The following is a 25,169-nucleotide window of genomic DNA, read 5'->3' as shown; positions in this document are numbered from 1 at the left end:
GTGAAGTTAATTTTGTTTTGCTGAAAATAAGGTCAATGTGTTTCTTCCCCAAAAGTCTGTAACAGTCGCTGTCTTTGCAGCTTGTCTGTTTCCAGGTAAGGTATGGGAGAGTTTATCAGGGTAGAGCAGAAGGCAGAGCTTAGATGAAATTCTAAGAAGAAAATAACCACCACCGAGAAACCTCACTGTTTGCGAATATGTCTATTTCACATTAATTGTTGCTGTGGTGCTGTATACAGCCATTAAATGGTAAATAAGTCATTAACTATGCTGGCTGCCGGGTTGCCCTGGGCCAGGACCTGCATTTGTTGTAAAGTAATAGAAGTGCTGGGTCCCACAGGCACAGAGGTTGAGGTTAATTCAGTAGGTTTGCTGATGGAGAGCCAGGGTTTAACTGTGTGTGTGTGGGCATTTTGCAAGTGTGGCTGACGAAACAGCAGACAGTGAAAATGTCTGAATACAACATTTGGAAACTTTTCCAAAGTCAGTTTCAAGTGTGGTTTTTACAATCTGGTGAGATCACTTTTCCCTTTTCTGGGAACTAAGCCATCTTTCTAGTTAAGATCAAAACAAATATTTTTGTATGTCAATCATTAGTCAAACCATTCAAAACACAATTCAAAAGAAATAAACTTGTGAGTTCAGCAATGCCAGAAGACAATGGAAAATAATTGGTGGATGATGAAATTTTTTTTTTTTTTCTCGAAATGATAGGAGTATATTCCTTATTAATAAAGCATAATGTTGCCAATGGAACTGTATCTGTAATATGTATTGATAAGAATGTATTTCACATATTATCAGCTAATAATTCAGCTTTAGAACTTATTTGACACTGTTTTAGAATGCAGACATATCAGAAAGCCTATGAGAAAAGCCACTAAGTAGAAAAACTGTGATGATGATGTTGAAAAAAAAAAACCCCCCACAATCAACAGTTGTCATATAAATAATAAGTAATATAAAATGTTTTGCTTTTGAGTGCAAACCTTTTTATGCTGTACTTCTAATTCCTGGCTGTTTTCACTGACTTATTTTAACGTTTCACAAAGAAAGCGCATTCAGATTAAATCAGGCATTGAGGGGGAAAAAAACACTCCTACTTGCAACCAGGGTCATAAACACAATTCCTTTTGTTTCCTTTTTAGAACATCACTATCTACTTTGTGGCTATCAGGAAAGGTTGGCAGTTGCTTTGGGACCCACACCAGTAGGGAAATCTTCAAGACTGCCACAGTAAATGCTTGTAGCTATGTTTTGCACCAAATATGATGAAGTCCCTCTTGTCAGTTTGGGCTGCTCAGTTTAAGTTATTAAGTGAGAGACACCTATTTGAAGGGAACTGTTATGGTATGTCGTCCGTTCCCTGTACGACCGGTTTCAGAGTTTGTTCCGCATTTCCGGCAGTAAGTCGGACTCATATCTAGTGAGGGTTGGACTCCGCCAGGGCTGTCCTTTGTTAGAGATTCTGTTCATAATCTTTATGAAGACCCAGAACATGAGACTATGTCTCTGGAGCTGGAAGAAGTGGCCGAGTAGAGGGAAGTCTGGGCCAACCTGCTAAGGATGCTGCCTCTTTGACCCAACCACGGATACGCAGCAGGAGATGAATCGATGGATGGATGTTATTGGTATTATTCATGTACTTTAGTTCAGTTTTTATTATAAAGGCTGATTTTTTTCTCTGCGGCTCCAAAAGGCTCTACAAGAGCCCCTGGATCACAACTGACAAGCGCCACTAGAGGGCTTTGGTAATTGTTTATCACACCTCTTTTGTCTATTGTTTTTGGTACTGTAGGTACACTGAAACGGCAACATTGCATGAAAAGTAAGAAGTCCAAATCTCTTCACCATTTGTAAAATGTAAAGAAATGACATTTTTGCCAAGCCACAGTGGATAACACTGCAATTGTACACAGACATTTCAAAACTAGGGATCAAACATATTGGTCGTCACTGATAAAATGACATTTTTTTATTTATTTTTTTGCATTAGCTAGAAAATCAATGTCTTTAAAATCCACATTTTGGCTGAAAAAATATTGTGTCAAATACTTAAGACAAAAACAGGCGACACGCCAGAATGAAAACATCTCATCCTATCACTTGGTATCAGTGAATGATGGGGGCTGGTGTTTTCTAATATGGCTGTAATTAAAGCCTCCATCTCATCTCTCATACTTTCATGCACTCTCTCAAAACACTGACACACAAGCACACACTTACACACACATATGCTGGGAAGCACAAAAATGCTTTGTTCCTCCACCCACCTCGAGTCCATCAAAGTGTGTGTGTGTGTGTGTGTGTGTGTAGTGGGTTATAAAATCATTCTTAATTACACATTTGTCACATGAAAAACATTCTGCCTACTTTGTACGTGCACTTGCAGTCTGATTAATTCAGCCATCTTCGCATTCCAACAGCTCATTATACACCAAACTTCCACTCCTCTGTCTTTTTTATCTACGTCTTACCCCATTTCATTTCCCTCCCTCGTTTCTTTGGTCCTTGACATTTCAGGCTTTTCATTTGAGTGTTCTGATGTGTGTACGGTTGCCAGATACAGTAGCCAAAGAGGCAAGCCTTTCCTTGGGGATTTGGAGTTTGACAGCACACGCAGGCTGTCAGTGTTTTCTGTTGGCTAACAAGGATAGGACAATTAGGGTGGAGAGTACACCTATATTTCTCTGATATTCACATTTCTCTATAGAACCCATTCAGCGTGCTGGTCCCTGTCCTATGAAAGACGTCCAACCTTCCACTTAATAGTTCACACAGTGAGCTTTGGTTGTTTGATTAGGTTTACCCTTATGATATTTATTCATTTTGTCAACTTATTTCCTCTAATATTATACATTACCTGAGCTAATTTAAGCTACATGATATATAGAAAAAGATAATGACATATATAGCAGAACCATAAAATGTGCAGTTACTCTGGAGCTTTTGTAAGGTCTGGAGTTACAGTATTTCTTCCTCTGATTTATTTGCTCTTACAGGAATGCACAGGTCCACTTTATCCCTGGAGCTGGTAAATTGTGGTATCAGCAAACAACATGTGTTTACTCTCAAACACTCAAACTGAGCTGCTGCCACTTTGGAGGAAGCACACAAGTAGGGTGGGCAAAGCACTACATTGTCTTTAATACACTCTGATCTGAATTGTGTTCTTGAGAAGATTCCTGTAAATATTACTAGTCTTAAGATTTGTAACATGGAGGATCTTTGCAGGAAAAAATAGTGAACTCTGTTTTCTCAGAACTACATTTATCCATAACTACAGAGAACACACACATTGAAGCCTTCAATGCACACTAACTGACACAGTTACAATCAAAAACGTGAATGCACACACGCAAACACACAGAATAAGACTATATTCCTGCAGGTACTAAAAAGATAGAGAGCACAAACACACATGTGAGACCACAGCTTGATTTATGGTGGAGCATAGTGTTGACACCATAAAGCCCAGGTGCTAGCAAGAGATAACGCACTGCATGAAGTAACACCAATTCCACATACAGCACATACACATAGATAATATGCCCTGTCTGCTTGGGTATCTTGAAAGGCACTTAAAATAAATCAAATACAATGTATTATTATTATTATTATTATTATTATTAAAATTATATTTGAAGGCCAGCATCTTATATTGTTGCACAAGTGTATTAGTGACTAAGTGTATGCTCACTCATCACTGTGACCACCATAGTCTCTGCCAACAGCATGCTCTTTGAGGCCAGCGACCTACTAACAGTCAGACACCCGTCCAGTATCACTGACAGCACACAAAAAAGCTCAACTGTCTTGACCCGACAATATGAGGTGTGAGCACAGTCCCGACTCCCCAGTGTCTCCCTTCAAAATGCTGCAGCATCGTCTGCCACTCGTTCTCATAGCTTGTCGATTTCTTACCTCCTAAAGTCTACCAAAAACACTGAATAATATGCACTGGTAAATTCATATACTAAAATGCATTGTTAGCAATAAAACTAGCAACAACAAAAACTAATTATGGTTGTAAATAAGCTAAAGACACGTGTTGCAAGAGGAAAGGCCTTATTTTCCTTTTGGCTGTTCTCTTCAGGGGTCACCACAGCGAATCTTTTGCCTCCATCTAACCCTATCCTCTGTATCCTCTTCTCTCACCCCAACTGACATGCAGCCAGGCAGGTTCAAACTCAGCATCCTTCTACCGATATATTCACTGTCCTTCCTCTGTACATGTCCAAACTATCTCAGTCTGGCCTCTCTGACTTTATCTCCAAAACATCTAGTATGTATCGTCTTTCTGATGTACTCATTCCTGATCCCATTTACTGTATCCTCTCTCTGCTACCTTCAGCTCTGCCTTCTGTCTTTTCCTCAGAGCCGCTGTCTCTAAACCATACATCATGGCTGGTCTCACAACAGTCTTGTACACATTTCTTTTCATTCTTGCTGATACTCTTATCACACATCACACCTGATACTTTTCTCAATCCTTTCCAGCCTGCTTTAACATGCTTCTTCACCTCTTTTCCACACTCTATTCTGTTTTGGACTGTTGACCCTAAGAACTTCAAGTCCTCCCCCTTCTTTATCGCTACTCCTTGTAACATCACCACTTCACTTGGATTCCACTCATTCAGATACATGTATTCTGTCTTGCTGCAGCTAACCTTTATTCCTCTCCTTTCCAGGGCATGCCTCCATCTCTCTAGATGTTTGTTCATCCACATGCTTGCTGCTTTCACTACAGATCACAATGTCAGCTGCAAACACCATAATTCATGAAGCTTCCTCTCTAATATCATCTATCAGTCTTTCCGGCACCATAGCAAACAAAAATATGCTCAAAGCTGACACACCTCCACCTTGAACTCCTTCGTCACACCTACAGCACCTCACCACTGTCTTACAGCTCTCATACATGCCCTGCACCAATTTAACCTACTTCTCTGCCACTTCAGACTTCCTCAATCTTTCCAGACTTAACTTGTCTCCTGGACACACAGAATATCCACCTTCCAACTCTGCATCACGTCCGCCAACTTTCTAGCTTTCAGTGTCATTGTGCCAACAGTCTCTACTCTCAGTCCTAGACCCTAGAGTCTTTCCTCTTCTCTTTCTGCCTACGAACACGCCTTCTTCTTCTTCTTCAACCAACAGGAGTCTAATTTCCACCGGTACTCTGTAGGTCAACAGTACCCAGGCCTCAACCAATCTGGTGTGGAAGTCATTTAAGTGATTTGCATGTTTAGTTTGGCATATGTTTTATGTCGGATACGCTTCCTGACACAACCCAGCATATATTCGGGCTTGGGATAAATGGACAAGAAAGACAGGCTTCAAGAAGAAAAGCCAAACTACAATAAACTTGTCAATGGTGTCCCCTTAGCGGGATAAGTCAGCACAAAGATAACCCTTGTGTTTTTAACACAACATAGCTGATTTTAAGCTCTTTTGGCACATATTTGGTGCATAATTTTGGTATGATTACATTAGAAAGTTTTTAGTTTTTGTGGGGTTTGTTTGTATATTAAGTTTCCATACAATGACTCTGGTCATTCGGTTCAGAATTTAGGATTGGAAATGTGCCCAATGTAGAGAACTTTACATTATGCATCATGCAGTTGAGTGGTACGTCTATCCAATGATTTGATTACACAAACATTAATTTAAGCCTGCAGCTTTGAAATCAAATCTGGCTGAGCTTTACAAGGAAGAAAAAAAAAAAATCAGTGACTCACTGGCAAGAAAGTCATAGACAATGTACTAAAGTTAATTAGCAACCGTAAAAGTGCAACAGCAATGAACTAAAAAGACAAAGCATTTTACATTAAAAACAGACTTAATCAAAGTAATCAAAATAATCTCAGACCAATAAGAAACTAAAAGCCTTTTTTTTTTCTTAGCAATAAGCAAGCATTTGAACCAATAATTAAGTGATTTTTTTTTTTTTTTTTAGCTTTATAGTATATACAGCTTTTTGTTGCTGGTGCTGTTGATCTGTTATTCCAGGGGAAAAAGAGGTCATTAATACCTATAATGATGAACTCCAGGAGTTTGGCGCAAACCATGACTAATTGTATTAAGACTCCTACATTAAATAATACAAGAAAATGATTTCCTTTTTCAAAGGTATATTTTTATTTTATTTATAATGTTTAGCTTTTATTTGTAACTGAAATTAGTTGCCTAATCAACATTTTCAAACACACAAACAGACATCCAGTCCAGACAACCGACTATGAAGTTTGCTTAGTCTGGACTTTGGTAGTGGACCCCTAATGCAGAGGAAAAAAATCTCTGAAAACTCGTTCAAAAAACAAGGTGTAGACAAAAGGCTGATTAGAAACCTAAAAAGTAAAATGAAATATTTGTCAAATAAACTAAAACAAATGGATGACTTACAGATACAGATACAAATGCAGACAGGAACAGGCAAGGATGTTTCATCAATATTCTGATAAGCACATGGTCAACAAAGATATTCAAGTAGTGAAGGAAAGTAATCAGAACAATGGGCTTCACCTCAGTGGAGACAGGAGGAACCTACTTACCCAAAAAAAAAAACACTGGGAGTGCAGAAACTCATATATGATTTCTGGCCCACAGAGAAAGACTGTAGATAAACCAAACAGAATTCCAACTAAAAAACAACTCAAAGAAAACTCAAGAACTAAATTAAACAAGACCAACAGAGGCTAAAGGAAAACCCAGGTATAGAGAACCGTTAATAGAATACAGTTAATACTCATAACCTTGGGTGACAACAGAGCGACCAGTGCACCACTTGGCAGCTAAAATACAACAGTAAAAGCAAGCTCAAAGCCCCAAGGAACCAATAGACCAACAATAAAACACAAAAGAACCCCCACCCCAACAACACACATGTTCTCCAAAAACAAGACGCTAAATTGAAAAACCCTAAAGAATGAACATAACAAACCGACCACAATTAAACACCCCTCCTCAAATTTGCTAATTTTTTCAGGGTCGCTGAGGTCTGTTGGTGCCTATCTCCAGCTCTCATTGGGCATTAATTAAAACCAATGGCCAATAAAAACTTTTTTTTTTTTTTTAAATAATCCTTTGGTTATGATACAAAAACAAGGATTAAAAAATGCCAAAAAATAAGGTATTTCAATCTGAGGCAGCTTATTAGAATAGTAAAACGTCAGCAGCCTTCCAACACAATAAAACAGCGGTCGAAAGACAGCTTAGCCCATCAGCACACAGTTAAATTACCGCCATCAGCACCTCCCTCCCCCCTCTGGATCCAAACTCTCATCTCTAGCACCAGGAGAACAATCTGCATGATAATTAGCCTCCGCCAACAGACAGTTGCAGAGACAAGGAGGACGTTTGGCTTGATTAAATTATTAAACCACACAAACAAAAAACAAAAGCACCATCAAAGACGCACTGCGCCTCTCCGTCAAAGCTCCTTGCTGTTCTCTAAATACAGAAAGCAGAGAAGGTCCTCCCAAGCCACTAGTTGGCATAATTAGCTAAATGTGTGCATTTGTGCATAGGCGTGTGTATTTGCTGCAATTGGAACCAATCCTATGACTGCCATCTAAAATAACCAAGTGGTTAATGACAACATGATGCCAGGGACTCAACCCCCATTCTTACATGCACACACATCACAGGATCACGTCAGCACACATGCACATTAAACAATACTCTAATTACAACTTTTATAGCTCCCCCTCGTCTCCTTTGCCTCACCAGCCCCCTGCACACAAATCTGTGAATCTGGAATTGAATTTTGCCCAAGTTGAGGGCTGCGCTGGCATGAAAAGACTATTTGATTAGAACGGCAGTTGTTTCATTTGTGGTGCAGCAGATTGCAGAGCCTCTCTATCCAGTGTGCAATCTGTATTCATTACTCGGTGAAAAAGGATGATCCATGTCCTGACACCAGGCTCATCATTTCATGCAGATGCACAGCAGCTACCAAGTCACTGAAAAGCCTCCTGTTGAAACCACAGCTATGAGCTACTATCTCTTTGACACGCTTCTCCGCCTTGTTTCTCAGCAGTACCTTATCAGGCTAGTTTCACTGATCACTTCTTGACAGAAAAGGTAGTATATAAATATTAAAACATTGCATTAAATATTTAAAATAAGAGCCAATAGGCAGCATTGTTAGCCTTGCACCAAAGAGTGACCCATCAAAAAACACCATCTTTTAAAATGAAATGAAATATATTAATTAACTAATGAGGTTAAGTAGAACTACTGCAAAAAAAACTTTTATCATCCTTATGCAACACAAATTAAAGTGGCAGTATATTCTGTTCTCTTTTTCATCCCCCTGTTAATTTGTCTGTTTCTTTCAATTCTTTACACTGCAATGGCATTTTCTATGCTTCAAATATCATCGGCCCGTTATCTGTATCGGCCATTCCGCTGATATATTAGTTCAATATATTGGCTTCCTTTCTTGATAAACCCTTGATCAAATACAAAATGTAAGTAGGTAATAACTGTTTTAAGCAGGATATTGGAATTGTTTGGTTTAAAAACAATTGTCATGAATAAATAGGGCATGCTTTACAGAACACAAGTTGAAGTGCTTTTCTTACTTTGCAAAAGGGATGATTATCTGACGATGATCTGCGTTTGAATCTTAATTCCACTGCAGAAAGTAGACAATTTCTGCATTATGTGTGAGGGGGTAAAAAAAAAACACTGAAATAGGTTTTAGTAATATGGTCTTCATGTTTTTGTATATATTTTGTTTGTAGTGTTTGTGCATCTTTAGATTACTTTAAATTGTGCATTTTCACAAATGTTGTAACACCATGTAGTAATATGAGGAAGGAAACTGAGCTTTCATTATACCAAAACTGTGATATTGAGTCTTTCTAATCTAAAGTCTACAGGTAAATAGAAATGGTGGAATGCTTTCATAATACCAAAACTCAGATATGAATAATTTATTTTCTAAAGTCTACATGTAAATAGAAATGGTGGAATGCTTTCATAATACCAAAACTGGGATATTATTTATTTATTTTTGTAGTCTAGTCTTTAGAAATTTTGAAATATAACATGTTTACAGTGTAATTAATTTACAGTGTTTCACCATCTGTGCTGAAAACAAGAGCCAATGCTAATTAAATTGCTCATAAACAGTATACCTCGTATCTCGAGATAGGTGTCTTTTGGTTTCACTCTTCTATTTAAAGAGGACCAAGCTGATAATAAGGCAAAAATAATAAAACATTCTATTATCTGAGATAGAGCTACAGAGATGGAGCACAGAGTGAATTAAAATTCACTGAATTAAAATTAACTTTGTGCTGCAGTCAAATCATTTTGTTCCAGTAATTGTGACGTGAGGATCATCAGTGTGAGCAGGTTTACATACGATAAACTACACTACATGCTAGAACTTTTTGATGTCTTTCAAAACCAAAACAAAAGACTTGCCACAACGTTCTCCTTCAGAGATGAAACAAGGATTCTAAACTTTCTGGTTTAGGATGGGATGTGTTTGAAGTGAACTAATCTCCATGGTAGTGTCACATTGAAGCTTGTTTCTCCTTGCGAGACTCTATGAAGCGAAACTTTATAAAAACAAAAGTTACTGCCTATCTCCCCTGCACCATATGCTACGAGTGGGGAAAAAACGCAATGGACTGAAATGGAAAAGAGGTGGAAGAAGACACCAAAAATCTGTTGACAGTTGTGTAAGTGAGTTTCTGTCTTGAAGTTTAATCCTTGAACAAAGTATCTATCTGGCGGTTCTATGAGCAGACTAAATGCGGCCCTACCACATGCACTGTAAACGACCACCAGCTGTGTTCATTGCATGATCATGGCTTACTAGGGTCAGCATGGATAAGCCCACATTACTGGTGCTCACTGGAAACCAGCCTGTGCTACTGTTGCTCTCTAAATACTGATGCAAGAGTGTGAAGGTGCACAGAACAGTTAAGGCCATGCTAAAATAGACGACTGCTGACAGGAAGACAGGAAAGCACAGGGTGTGGGCTCTACATGTTCATCTACAAAGAAACAAAGGAGACAGACTATACCTAAGAACGTTCCCTAAAGTCGATGTTGCAGCAAGCTCAGATGAGAACCCCAGCTAGATGGACTTGCATTGATGTTGAAAACAACCAACAGCCGATGTCCAGTTCCCAGAATTGCTGACATGTTCTACTTATGGTGTGAGGGGGGGTGTACTGCTTACACAAACAAGTCATTTCTCAAAAATACCACATTCCTACTCCTCCTCCTGTACTTTCTTCCAGCGCCTGTCAATGTGTCATCCATTTCAACTCCTTGTGCTGCCGCCTCCCTCATATGCCTCATTTTGTTCATCCCCCTTGATTATATTTCTTACTAATGGTGTGTTTCTTAAATGATAAGTAAATTATATGGTTGGACAATGAAGCAAAGATGTCGAGAATAGGGCATTGTGAGACTTGGCATTTGACTCACCCCCTCAATACTCTTGTACTTGGCAATCAATAAAATACTTAAATAATAAAACTTTTCTCAAAAACTCAGAAAATCTAACTTCTTATTGTATGCAAGATTATAAAACAAAAATTAAAGATCAGTTCATATTTGTATTTATTTTTTTAAAGTAGCATTTAAAAACTTTTGCTTTTAATTTGGTGACAATTTCCTTAGTGGCAGTTATAATTACACTTTTATCTATTGTGATAGTTTCATCAGAATTATATAGTTCTTTAATTTTGTAGCAAAGCAAAGGCAACTTATCGACATCCATTAAAGTGACCAATGTATTGATAGGTCTAGAAAAAAAAGCTACATTCAAAGTGGTTTCACCCCTAGTCCAGGGTGTACCCCCACCTATCGCCCAATGACAGATGGGATAGGCAGCAGCAGACCCCCGCGACCCTTTATAGGAGCAAGCAGGTTGAAAAATGGACGGATGGATACTTGTTAGAGCTGAATAAAGTTTAATATATATTTGACAGGAAAGCTCTTCCTAAAGTTACAAAGTTAGAAATGCAGAGTCACTTATTAACAAATGTATGGGACTGAAGAAAAATAACCAATAAACTGTAACATGTCTATTTTCCTCTCTCTATGCAGGTTACTATTCATAGTAAGTGATCTTTATAATATAAAAATCCTATTTTCATCAATATGGTGTTTTACTTTATTTTTAATGTGTTCCTATTCCACTTCCATTTTTATTACCATGGGCCAGATTGGATGCCCTGACAGGCCTGATTTTCCAGTGCACCTTGAGTTTGACATGTGTGCTTTATAGGGTCACAGAGGTATGCTGGAGCCCATTCCAGGTGACTTACAGCACAAGGCGGAGTAAACCACGCTGTTATTCATTTGTCGTAGGTGTTAATAAAAACATGTAAGCGCCAAGTCAAAGTCGTGATAACAATTAAAGTGATTTTACCTTTATCTGTGTCTTTTACGCTACCAGAGTTTTTTTTTTTTTTTTCCCCTGTGACAACAGCAGTCATTTGCCAAACTGGTTAACATTCAGGCTGAAATAGCAACTGGGACAGCTAAGACTAAATTGGGTACTTTTATAGTGACAGTGTTTCCAAGGGTTACGTAAGTTTTAATAATGATTTATAACTAATACCTTAAAGTGAGTTGGTCATCAAAGTCTCAAAAAGTGATGAAACAAAGAAACTTTAGGGGTTTTATGTAAAACATGGCCTATCATGCTCCTATTCATCATGTCTTTCTTGATTATGGAGAGTAGTTGAACAACTATGGCTTACAAATCACCCTATGCAGCAGTTGAAGGAGTTGAAGGCACTATGTGCAAGGTTTTATTGCCTGTCTTCTATGAATGGTTCCCTGAAGGCTACTATGATAATAGTGCACAGCCATGCCCTTCACAGAGCCTGACACCAAGCACGCTCCTACAGCAGGATGGGAAGGCGTATAAACTCACCCTTTGGGGTGTCATACAGTATCAATTCAACCACTGATTTCTGATTATAACAGAAAAAAACTAGACAAGTATATGCCACTAGCACCTGACATGCCAAGTTGAAAGACATTTGAAAAAAAACTTTTGAAGTCCTTATGCACTGATCGCTTATAGAGAGCCTGCTATTTTCTTTGACATCGGAATGGAATGGGTGGAAATTTAATTTATTTCCCGAAGATGAAATGGCAATATTGTTAATATTATCATCATTATTCTTCAATTAATTTTTGTTATTTTTTGCTCAGGAATAATCAACACATTTTAATGTGACAGAATAAAGCCTCACATTTATGTTTTGGAAAATATCAAGCATTTACACACAATTTGTCTCTAAACAGTTGTTTAGAGAGACTGAAATCTGACATAATATGACGCAATATGAAGGACTTCACCTTCTGAAATGAAAATAGCTATATTACACAGACTAAACACACACCGGGATGTTTTTCGGACAATATCACATGATCATTTTCATCATACAGCGGGAAATCCCTTGTCTAGCTTTAGCAAGTGTAGCAAACGGCTGGACATCAAATCTTGCATGACCTTAGAACATGCTTTTTTCGGGGTATTTCTGCAGTGTATAAAATTGAAAATATTGATGACTCCATTATCTGTAATGACATCTGATAACAGTAATGACATATGTTAAGAGAAAACCGATGAAACACAAATGTCTAAACTGCTACGGAAATGACACAGAAAAGGTTAACCTCAGAAACAGAAAACAGAAAATCAGAGCCTCTACTTTCAACTGTTAGTATCATAACTCTGAATATCATGCCACATGGAACAATCTAACTAAAATTGACTGCCGTCCAAATATTTGTTAAATCAGCAGATTGTAAATAAGAAAAAAGTGCATGAAAACAAATATGCTGTATTTTATCATTTGACTGACACGCAAACATCAATTGAATCATAAGTGAGAAATCCTGGGAATACAGTGAGTGATGTGAAGGTAAAGCTGTGCCGTTAGTACATAAATATTAAACTGTTCCAAGTGTAGGAATCTTAAGAAATATCAATAGCTTCAATATGTAAATAAAAAAACTATACAAAATGTAACAGGAGTAATTTTTCAGAACCATACAAAAAGTCACAGGATAAAAAGAAGTTTGTGCAGGGGAGGTCCTTTACGTCTTTAGGATAGTAAAAATGCAAAAATCATAATTTCTAAAAAGTATAAACCCAATGTAAGAACAGTATTTAAGTTTGCAAAAAGAATACAAATTGTGTTGTCAAGTAATTTTTTTGTTGCGTTAACTTTTAGGCAGTAGCTTGGGGTGATTAGTTTTACTATATCCCCACATTACCTTATAACTGTAAACATACATCTGAATTGGATTGGAAGTACCATGAGCAAAGTTACACTTGTGTCAGATTACCCTGTGGCTACAGATGCAGTTTATCTTCATCAGTGTAACAGTAGTGTAAATGAAAAGTGCTGTAATGCTATTGAGTGTCCAGAAAGGTATAATGTGAATCCAGTTGATAAAATCCCTGTAATAACCTAAACTGTCATCTTCACAGTTAGATATGACAATGACCATGCCCTGAATCATGTAGATGGAGCATGTCTGTGTGGGTTGGCAAAGCTGTGGCCTTATAACAGCCCAACAAGCAAACAAAGCTGGATGACTTCCTAAAGACCGTTTACTAATTGTCCAAAGGACTAAGTCAATTTTTTGTCAGAATTTTTCAACCAACATCAAATTGCCACTTGGCATTGATTATTGCTGCCAACGTAACACAAATTAGTCTTAACTTTGTGAAGTGAGTGGTTCAATACGCACAATAAACGGGAGAGAACACAAAAAACAGAGACATTCATTCAGCATCCATCACAACCAGTGCTACGGTGAAGCCAATTTCCCACAAAGCTGCTAAGCTGATTGAGGCAGACCAAATCTGTTTCACCAGCTTACATTCCTTCAAAATGGCCATCTCACTTCCAATATCACGGGCTTTTACTGTTCCCCATTCCCTTGGCTCTGGCTGAGAGTTAGCAAGGCTTAGCTGGATGAAACACTCCAACAGCCCAGTCCTTTCCTGTAACCCACAGATATCTCTATAGCACAGCCTCCTTCTGACACTGTAGTTACTCTGGCCTTTTATTTACTCACACCATTATTCTATGCTTATTTGAATTTACAGACGATTTTTGTTTGTACCTCAACAAAATACTATTGAACTAAAATGACTCTAGGTACACAGCTACCTAACATCTGTAATTTCATTAACGCATATAGACACACATTCATAGTATAAATATACAAAATCTTTTTGCAGATTCATTTGTAGAACTTGTTCTTACAAACCCTGGAGATTTTGGCACTTTCATGTCTAAGCGCTTCTTTCCATATCTGCTTGATTTTGTCTTCTCCAAAGGTACGAGTCTTCCAGGATCATTAGATGGAGCCAACACTACTACATGTCGTCAGTTGTGACCTCTGTCTCATTGAGTGTTTCCGCCGTTTATTAACACAAGACATTCTCAATTTAGGCAGGCTGATCAAACATGGGTGTGTGTTTCGCTGCCGGCTCCACAATAGTCAGCCAACAGCCTAACTAGGATCTCTCCTCTTCAGCCACAGCCAGAGGCTGCTCTTTTCTGCAGTTCTCTGCATCAAGAGCTACCTAAATGCCTTTCATTGCTCTTGTCCCTTGATGTCAACCTCCCTCAAGAGTTGTAGCATGGAATCAGCAACAAAGCCTCTGAAGCCCATCTCCACTGGACACAACATAACATTAGAGTCACTTTCTGTTGCTTCAGCTGCAAGGTCTGCATATTGCAACTTTTTGCACTCAAATGTCTCTGTTAAAGTGTATTTTCATGGGACAGTCAGCTCTATGATGAAGGCTCACCAACAGGATTTTGACCGCAGGACCATGTCTGTATGCTTGTCAGTTACTGTGATCTCTGGTGAAATTGTGAGCCTCTGGTTCAGGTCAACCCGCATCGCCCAGTCACTGGCTCCAAGGAGTGGTCTGGTATCAGGTGGTCAGAGAATGAGAGCCTGTTTTTCTCCCTCAAAGGAAAGGAAGATAATTGCCAGAGCTTGTTCTGGGCCTTGAGAGGCATATTGTTGACATTTGACTTCTTGCTCAAGAGAGTACTCGATAAACACAGTAATACCTGGCTTTGACGCCAGGTATATCTGCCTTGTGCTAGACTCGTCTTACAGCTTACCAGGATGTCCCTGAGTGTTGCTGGGAGAGAGCACAATGGACAAGCTAGATCTTCTCTGAGCAAGAGATGTAAGTTTGCTGGAGAGGGCAGCACATAATATGTTGCACTGATGGTAAAGCTCAACATATTTGATTCCATGCTCAGCAGTTCTATCCATGTGATTTTCTTCCTTCTTCACAGCACTCCACTTAGTCCAGCAACCTTGTTTGGCTTGGGATATGGCTTCTGGTTTGTCTGGCAGATTCCTCCTGGTGATGTATCTCCTCCATCACCAAGTGTGGGTGTTCAGTTAGTGTAGCCTTTTGCCACATAGATTCAAGCTTTCCCAAGCCATATCCTGCTGTGCCTTGTTGGACTTGGCCTACTATGCCCTGATGTTGGAAGGCAGATTTTGCATCTGAGACGGCAGTAGCTGGGGTCCACTTTTTTCCTGTGGCTTGCTTGGAAGCCACTCCTCTAACCACCGGGTTCCAAAATTCTGTGAAAGCCATCTACAGTCTTGTTTTGGCACATTTATATTCCTCTACATGACTAGAGCTGGGCAGTGACAAGGCTCAGTTTCCATACAGACCTACTCTGCAGAGACATATTGGTAGGATGAGCCATTTCCTAACCTGTGAACTCTCTAGGTGCTCAGCATGAGTCAGTCTTACCTCATAGATGGTTAGTGACCACATGAGTCGAGGCAACAATCCAAAATGGAAACACCAGAACTTCAGCTTTTTGCTGGGAAACCAGCGCTCTTGATACTATGTAAGCCACTGATTGCATCTTGTCTGATCTGCTCCAGCTTGTGATTGTCCTATATGTTAGAGGTGTACCATCTTTCCAAGCTTTTGATGGTCTTCTCCAAGACAGTTGGTATTGTCTCATTATTAGCCTCTCACTACAGGTATGCTGCAGGAGTTGTTGGGTCCCCATTCAAGGCCATGATATGTTTTTTTTGTGGAGATTGTCCAGAAAGTGCTTGGTGCATGCTTTTGTTGTTATTGTTGTCATTAGCGATGTAACGATTAATCGTAAGGCAGTTAAAAATCGATTCATAGGTGCCACGGTTCACATCGATGCTCTGAAAATTGAATCGCAGTACTTTTTTTAAACAGCAGAGGGCGCTATATATTAATCCTTCCAGAAGCGGACGTGACGGGCGGAATCTGCTACTATTTTCTTTCTGGCAGCCATTTACTGTTAAATATGCTCATAAATGATTCATTACCCCTTTAGCACCGAAAGAATATCTGTAATATTATGTGAATATCAGTAAAAGGACGTTTTTCTATTAGCTCTCTCTGCTAGCATAGCTTCTCTTCTTCACTGGTGGAATAACTGCATGCCAACCGACCACTGGGTTACTAGCGCCCTCTGCTGGTCTAAACAAATATCTGACATAAATACAGTAAAATGACTGTTTTTTTTTGTTTTTTTAAGTCCAATTGTTAAGGCACAAAATACATTTTCAGTTGCACTTTTAAAAAGAAAAAGAACTATTATGTAGTTTTGAATTGTTTACTATAGAACCAGAATTTAAATTAATAGGTTTCTTCTTCATTTGTATTATTCCTTTATTTATTTCATTCAAGATTTATTTTTAGTTAAATTGCATAATTTTGAATAGTTTATCAAGGGATTCTTTTGACAATGAAAAATAAAAGGAAAATAGTACAGTATTTTCCCCAAAAAAATAAAGGAATGTTTTTCAGTCATTTGTCAACATTCCCATTTTGTAAAATAAATCGTGAGAAAATCGGATCGGGAACCCAGTATCGTGAATCGAATCGTATCGGGAGTTGAGTGAATCGTTACATCCCTAGTTGTCATATCACCCAATTCCCTAATGTGAGGGAGCCAGAGCCCGCTGATCATTTGTTCCCCTCCATAAACCCACTCTGAAGCTCTGATGATTAGTTCCATTGTCATGGTAAAGACTAGGAGGAAAGATGGTACAGCTGGACAAGTCGGTGGTAATATCTTGCGTAGTCACACAGAACTCGAGGTCCTGGAAGTATGCTCTAACTAGCATTGCTATCTGCTTTGGGCCCTGGAAGTAGTTACTGTATATGTCTCCCACAGGACTTCATGAGGCACTGATGCAAAGGCATTTGCAAGGTCCAAGAAAACCACATGGAGGTTTCTCTTTTGTGTCTTTGTAGACTGAATTTGGTGCCACAAGATATTAGCATATTGCAGACATCCTGAGAAGTCATGGATCCCTGCTTTGTAGGGCTGCCAACTTTGGTCATTTAGTCGACTAATTGGTCGATGCTGTCGTGGTCGACCAATATTTTCATTGCTCGACCAGCAATGGTATCAGTTTCAATATTGTTTAAAAAAGAAATTGCAATGCACTTATATAGGTGATAAGGATTAAATATCAAATATAATTTATTTAACGCCTAAACATGACTCTAATTCTAGCAACAGCTGTGTGAGTGAGTGCTGGCTGCAAAAAAAGTGTTGCGCTTCAGCTCTCAACGCAGTGCGCTGTCCTCAGAGCAGATCAGAGCAGAGAGGGAATGAATTAAGACAGGCTTGAAGCACAAGCATCCACTACTGAATCAATCCTTTTTTTTGCACAAGAACATGGATTATCCTTATATTTGATACATGGATTATGTAAATAGATCCACTGCGGTCTCTGGTGCCGCGGGCACACTGCTCACCTGTGTTTGACGTGCGTTGGTTTCCCCGTGCGCTGATATGATGTTCACAGTTGTTTATTAATAAAAGTAGGCTTACCACTAAAACAAACAAATATGTCATTTGTACGAAGAAAAAAATAGGTTTTAATTGTCGGTTTTAGGTTGGGCACGGATATAAATACCTAGTGTCTGTCAGACCTGTAGGTTTCAGTTTTGCTTTGTCAGGTTCTGGTCAAAGCTTGAATGAGGTTCATATCATAAATGGTCTGTGTTTAAAAGCAAATTGGTACCACAAAAAGCTAAAACAAAATATTTGTCTCTCTTTTTCTTTCTCCTCGTCCTCCTCTGCACCTGCTCATTCATTCATTTATTTTTTCTTTTTGGTTGACTAATCGCTACGTGTGCCATAGTCTTGGTCGACCAACCATTTCCTTGGTTGACTACAGCCCTACTTCTTTAAGAAGAAATGGTGAAAGTCTTTGCTTCAACGTTTAGAAGATTAATCTGCCGGAACTGGTTAAAGTTAGAAGAGTTCTTGTCTTTGGTAATCACTGCCATTCTTGTCTTTGGTAATCCTGCCGTTCGCCAAGCAGGAGTAGCAAGGAACAATGCCGTTTTCCCTAGCTACTTTGAAAAGCTTTGACAGATGTTACAGGACACCAGCTGTGTTTTTGTACAGTTTGTACAAGATGACATTGTGCCCGGTGTTGACGCTGCTCATGCCAGTTTAACTGTGTTCACCACCTAGCTCCATGTGGGGGTCTTGTCTCCATTTCATGTTTAGAAGGGTGGTATTGGCTGGGGCATGATAGGTTTTAATAAATAAAAGGTATTTTCAATAAATGTATTGATCTATAACTTTTTTATACAGACAGTCCTATTGAGACAACAAGGTCTCATTATCAAAAAAGACCTGGTTACATATTGAGAGGTCTAAAGAAAGGCAGACTATGGAGACATATTAGCTGTCAACATTATGTGTAAATCTTTAGTAAATATCATGTACAGTTACTTTTTGTATCACATTCTCTCTGTCTGCCATGTGATGCTTTCTGTCATTTTGCCACAGGAGCAAATTTCCTGTTTGCCCATGCTGCAGGCTGATGGTGCTGGTCTATCTGGCCCTGGGATCAATCCGGCTCCAAGCCGAGGCCTCCCATCCATCTCAGTGCCATAAAATGTGATTAGTGCTGACTACAGCACTGCAGGGAGATGGAGTGATAGGACTGATAGCCTCAGATAGAAGAAGCTGGACACTCCACAGGAACACAGTTGCAACAGCATGCTGTGATTTCATCTTTATGTTCTGTCTTTTTCCTGCCTCTTTGTGTTCTTCTTTATTTTTATATTCTTCAATCTCATACCTCTTAATTTTCCGTAAGCCTCATTCCTTCAAAACAACTTAGTGCAACTTACATTCTGACCATGTTAAACACTACTGGGTGTGCAATAATTTACACCAGCAACAGTTAAAATAAAATATTAAAAAATCAATATTATATGTTTAATCTTCTTTTTGTGCAAAAATAATAGAGCAAGGACACTGAAGGGCATGCCATTTCACTGAAAACTTTAAATCATTTATAACAAATCTGTTATTCATTTATCCAGACCTTGTTTGTTGTATAAGAAAAGAGTTGTTTGGTTCAGTATATAATTTAAACATTCTACTGACTTGGGTTTCCCGGACGTTCTCCACTGTGAAGTTGAACCAGACTCTGAAGCGAGGGTTGCAGGTATCAGGCCGGATGAACAGGTCAAACTCAAAATCACTGATGTAGTCAACACGACCGAGATTCCCTGCACAGAGGATGAATCAAAATAAAACAACACTTGAGAAAACAATGTGAACAATATATAAAAGGAAAAAAAACTTAAGAGTAATGTGACAGTATGTAAAGGCAAAAGGAGTGGTAAAAAAGATGATACATTGAAGGAAGCATCTTTTTAAAGACCATAAAATATGTCTGATTTCTAAAACAACAAACTCTTGAACTCAGTTGGCTTAAAATTCTTGCCACTTCATTCAAAATAAATAGTCATGAATGACCAATTTGCTCCAAGATTCTGTGTCAGTAGTTCATCACTGGTACGGTGGTGTCCTCCCTCATCAAATGTTAGATTTACCTGCACATTCTTTAACACCACTAAGTCCGTTACACCGTTCAATGCCCCCAGAGAGCAGTATGTATGAAGAGCAGACAGACAGCAAGTCATGTTCCAACTGTTTATACCTGACATACAATACGATATTCAGAAAGAAAAAACAGCTAATCAGTCTGATCAGTGGAAGCATAATTAATCCCATGAGAACCATTTTTCTTCTTCCAATTCTCATAGCTGTCAATGGGATGGTTGGTATAAGACTCCTTGACAAGAAAGCTAAAAATAAGCACTGCTTCCTCATTGTCATATGTAGACAGGCCTGAATTTTATGTCTCAGAGTACATAAGCAAATTATTAGTGTGACAAGTGGCCTGTTTGTTAAACTGCAGGGGGAAAAAAAACACTTTGGGGGACTTTTAAAATGACAGTATGTTGGATGGAACCATTGCAGCTACTCACCAACAGCTGGACAAAAGTCAAGTTTGCTGGCAAACTCGTGAATTATAAGACTACCTCCTCCCTCCCTCCACGTTAGTGACCACCTGGAGTCAGGTAGCACCAATCAGAGCAAAACACACGCACACAAACTTATACACAGCTGATCATAAACAGATGGGCTAACTACCACACTGTCAAACTAGATCCCACTCCTTCTGCCACAGAACAGCTAATCTGAAAGTCATCTACACACACACGTGCACGAACACACATACACACACACACACGCATGCACTGACAGGAACAAATCCACACACTTTTCCTATACTGTTCTCAAAAGTGATGTAAAAATACTCATTTAATAACTTATTACGGCTTTTTTTTCTTATTTTAGTAGACAAAGAGACATTGTTGGACATCATTGAGTAACAATAAGCTAGTTTGTGATCCCTATTATTATTTGTTGCCTTTCCATTAACAGCCTTCACTAATAGTGAGTGGTGTCTCATTCCAGCACACTGGTGCCCAAAATAAAAAAAAATACTGGACAGATATACTGTTTAGAACTGCTGTACCTCATCTCCCTATTTTTTTTTAGTCTCTATTGATTTAAATACAGATAAAACTCAACAAATTTACTCTAATTATAATTAGAAAAAGGTTCACCATGGAGTCAGAGACCCATGCACAAAAAAACATTCACAGTAAAAGCTTGAATCAGCTTTTATTCAATTTTATTAAGTCCAGAGTTACAAAATAAACACATTTGTTTAGTCTTTTTCTTCCTTAGCTTTACATTACGTGTGGAATTTTAAAAATGTGTGCATTTATTTCTGATCTATTTACATTAAAAAAAAATTATTTACTTATTTATCTTGCAAAGTTATTTTTTATTTAATTTGTTTTATTTCAGCCACAAAATAAAATGTGTCAAAGCAGATGACATGAAAACTAAAACCATCCCTGTACTCGATTGGGCTATAAATACACTACAAATTATAGGTTAGAAATTCAAAAGGACAGATTTACAAAGAGTAATATAAATGAATTTGATTGAGTCGGCGAGTTGGGAACTAAAGGCAGGCATGCACAGTCCTGCTATCTTGCTGGTTGGCAATGCAATCGAAAATCATTGAACATGGATAAAGCCAAAAGCAGGCAGACGGCAGCCCAAGACCCAGCTGCATTTAGAAAGCATTGACAAAGGCGGGACAGAAATGGTGGAGCAGCATCTGTTCCAAGCAGATGTGGTGGTAAATCGATCATTTCTTACAACATTAAAGCAATTCACAGAAATGACAGCTAAATATGGGGATCTTATGCCCATTTAATACAGACCTATGAAGGTCACCTTCCAGGTCAGTTTGGAAACAGTTTTTCACTATTAGCAGAGAGTCATTTTGTTTGATATATCATTGGCTGCATACAAAGTAACTACTTTATAATTATTTTAAAATGTACTTTAAATGTTTCAAAAGCCAAAACACGTCTGATTTATCAACCATCACTGACATGTATTCTTCGCAAGTAAAGTGCATAATAATGATAATTGTGCTGATCCAGTCCACAGGGCAGCACTAGTTTTGGTCTTGGTCTGGGGAGTTTGCATGCTCTCCTCTGGTTGTGAGTGTACCTTGCAGGATAAAGCAGGCACAGAAGATGAGTCTATGAGAAGTTTTCTTGTGAAAAATGTTTTTAACATCTAATCTTAGTGGAACTGCCTTTTTATGGTGTTCTATTAAGAAACCCTGGCAGTTAATTTCACCTAAAAAAAAAATGTAAGGTGGTTTAGCTAACCTCAAAATATGGTTATGCCCAAATGTATTAACTCATTAATGACTATTTAGTGGTTCCCAAACAACGGCCTTGCTGAACATTGAGCATTAAACATGTTAAAATGGGTTTTTATTTGCACTCAAAAAACTGTAGTATTACTATTCCAAAATATGTGATTGCACATTTTATGTTATTTTTACAAATTTTGATGAAGAATAGTTCATTACCTTTTTTAATGATTGATTGAAATTTTGTTTGCGATGGGGGACGAAACATAATTCATTCTTCAAAGGGGGCGCAACAGAAAAAAGTTTGAGTACCTCGGTGTAGTTCTTTGTCATAACTCAAAAGAAATGTTGCTCTTGTATTTTAGTATAATTCACCTTATCACCAGCCCACCACGAATCATACCTTTTACAACATGTGGGAGATTAGCAGCATTGTAATACTGAAACCAAAACCAGTAATTGCCATAGCAACATGTGACAACATCCCCACAATGAAAGCTGTAACTTTTGAACATAGCAATTCCATTCTATTCTTTATTATTATGAACACAGTTCACCATGCTTATTTTGCTTTTCTGTCTAATCTGAGCATTTAAAAAAAAACTCCCTATTCTCTATAAAACAGATCAATTGCTCATTATTTGTGAAAAGAACTACCTCTGCTTTTAATTAGCATTTAGTAACTAAAATTTCTACTAATATGCAACTAATTAGCTTGTGGATATTTTTTTTAATTGATTGATTCTTGGTAATGTTGAACTGGCTTATAGTTTATTGAAGATGTTTTACATTCACAAATATGAAGAGAATAACTCTTTCAATATGGGAACTCCAACAAAGCTGGTGTTATCTCGGTGCCAAACAGCACGTACCATGTTCCAGAGAATTCAGTCAAATGACTAAGTTTCACAGAGTAAAAAATGGGGCCCCCTGGCGCCCCCATGGCACATACAAAGTAATGGGCCCCATTCATATATTGGTATGTGTCAATGATTCTGTACCACCAACTGTGGCAATATTTGACTCCCAAATAAATGAGAAAACATTTTTTTAAATGAAATTGTTGTCAGGCCTCTAATTGAATTGTGCGAGGCATAATCGCAATCTACGTTGAATCACCTTTAAAACGATATATCGCACGACTACGTTCCCATAAATTTGGAAATTACAGGAAATTTCAAAAAAAGGGCTCCGTCTCATCATATTCATTCATAGAGTATTCATACCAAACTGCATTCTGATCTAACAAGAACTAACGGAGGAGAAGTCATCTGAAAAATGGGTCCCCCGGACACGTACAGGGTAATGGGCCCCATTTATGTATTGGTATGCGCAAATGATTTGGTACCACCAACCGTCGTAATATTTGACTCACAAATAAATGAGAAATCGACTTTTTGGTTTTTTTTTTCTTTCAAAAATCGGCCTCTGAGCGTTGATGCGCACACATCCATAGATTATACCTACCAAATTTCAGCCCGATCCGTTAATAATTAACAGAGGAGTAGTGATTTTAACTAGTGTACACAACAACAACAACAACAAAAAGAACAACAAAGTGAGTGCCGTTTTGAGTCCAGTAGCACGGCCTAAAAAAGGACAAAAAAGATGTAATCACCTTTAATCCGTTATTACCGGCGCAATTTCAAAAGACTGCAGGTCAGAGCAAGGTTTTAGTGCAACAACAGTAGTACACACTAAGCTTTAAAACCTACACCTATCAAAGCATCATCTTTTCAATAATATAACTTGTAAAACAAAATAGTTTATGATAGATTCTGATGGGATCAATGGCAGCAGCATGACAGTGGACTAATGGTGTTTGGCTGTTGCTTGTGAATTTAGTAGCATGGCTAGCATGAGATAGTATCCATGGGCGGCTGCGTTATTGAACCCAACGCGAGAAGGTCTGACATGAGAGATGATTGCAGCCTCGAGGTTAAAATTACACTTTCAGCCCACAGAGCAGCAGGGATATGACACGCCATTGATCTCTGTTTTAATTTTATGGTGCCTACCTTCAGAATCAAACACTTTGATGAGCTGTTAGCCTGACCATTTAAATCAATTTTGTAAAAAATGTTTAAGTTACATAATTTATTAGTTTACCCTCCCACCCCCCTTTATAAACGTGCACAAAATATTAAAAAGGTTGGTTCTAAACATCTATGTGCAGCTAAAGAATAAACCAAAACCACAGTACACCAGATTAATTGAAATAGTAGATCTTAATTAAGAGGACAGAATCTTCAACTGTAACTGAACCCAATGAACTAAATATTGTGTTAAAAAAAAATAAAGAAGAAAAAGTTCTTTTTAGTCCTTAAAACCTTTGGCACAGTTCTTTTTCAGTATCATCTCTCTCCTTATTTTTCATCAATAGTGTCTTGGCAGGTTATGCTGAATATCAATCTTTGTCCTTGAGGGAAAACTAGCCCAGCGTTTAGACATTAATAAATTGGTTTACAATGAACGGTCTATTCCTAATGGTACAGCCCAGCACAACAGAATTGTAAGTTTTAAAAGAGATTTTCCACATGACGGCCATTCCTGGAGGAAAACTCTGTCTTTCCCTATATCTGTCTGCCTTTCTGAGTCTCCTCTGCTCCTGCTTTTCGTACACTTATGGTAGCAAAAAAAGTGATTTTTTTTTTTTTTTTCGAAGAAAGTGTTGCTTCTGAACACATAAGTAGTGTTCAAATTGGTATGAAGCTTGAATCATTACACGGAGCGATAGGGACATAAACAGGGTGCAAATATGAGGTGCCCAAGTGGACAGTCAGTCGCTCACACATGAGCCGTGTGTGTGTGTGTACGTCCGTGTGTGCATGTGTGTGTCTCCACAAAGAAATGGCTGGAGAGAGAGCAGAAGAACCTGGCTAATGTAATCCCATTACGGAGGTACAAGAGGGAGCAGTCACAGTCCTCAGCCCACACAATGGGCCGATCCGCTGCCTGTAGCTATCCACTGGATGGATGGTTTTCACCATGCAGATGGATCATCGTATAGCAGCAGCAGGCTTGCCTGCCTGCCTCAGGCCTAAAGAGGAATTCAC

General features: G+C 38.5%; 1 protein-coding gene and 1 long non-coding RNA gene across 2 annotated transcripts in view; one reads left to right on the top strand and one right to left on the bottom strand.

Annotated features, from left to right (window-relative positions):
• The window catches only part of agbl4 (AGBL carboxypeptidase 4), a 336,625-nt gene that overhangs the window by 285,071 nt on the left and 26,385 nt on the right, over positions 1 to 25,169 (bottom strand). The window contains exon 3 of the mRNA XM_028443884.1: positions 19,461 to 19,585. Coding sequence (XP_028299685.1) covers positions 19,461 to 19,585 — 125 coding nt within the window. The remainder of the gene's footprint in view (positions 1 to 19,460; positions 19,586 to 25,169) is intronic.
• LOC114461646 (uncharacterized) lies at positions 4,197 to 17,633 on the top strand. Its single transcript, XR_003673858.1, has 3 exons — positions 4,197 to 4,285; positions 7,335 to 7,337; positions 17,624 to 17,633. It is a non-coding gene; the product is annotated as an uncharacterized LOC114461646 (long non-coding RNA).

Source organism: Gouania willdenowi, chromosome 4 (genome assembly GCF_900634775.1).
Source record: "Gouania willdenowi chromosome 4, fGouWil2.1, whole genome shotgun sequence".
NCBI classification, from domain to species: Eukaryota; Metazoa; Chordata; class Actinopteri; order Blenniiformes; family Gobiesocidae; genus Gouania; species Gouania willdenowi.
The sequence above is the reverse complement of the archived record's forward strand: the minus strand, read 5'-3'. Positions and strand labels throughout refer to the sequence as shown.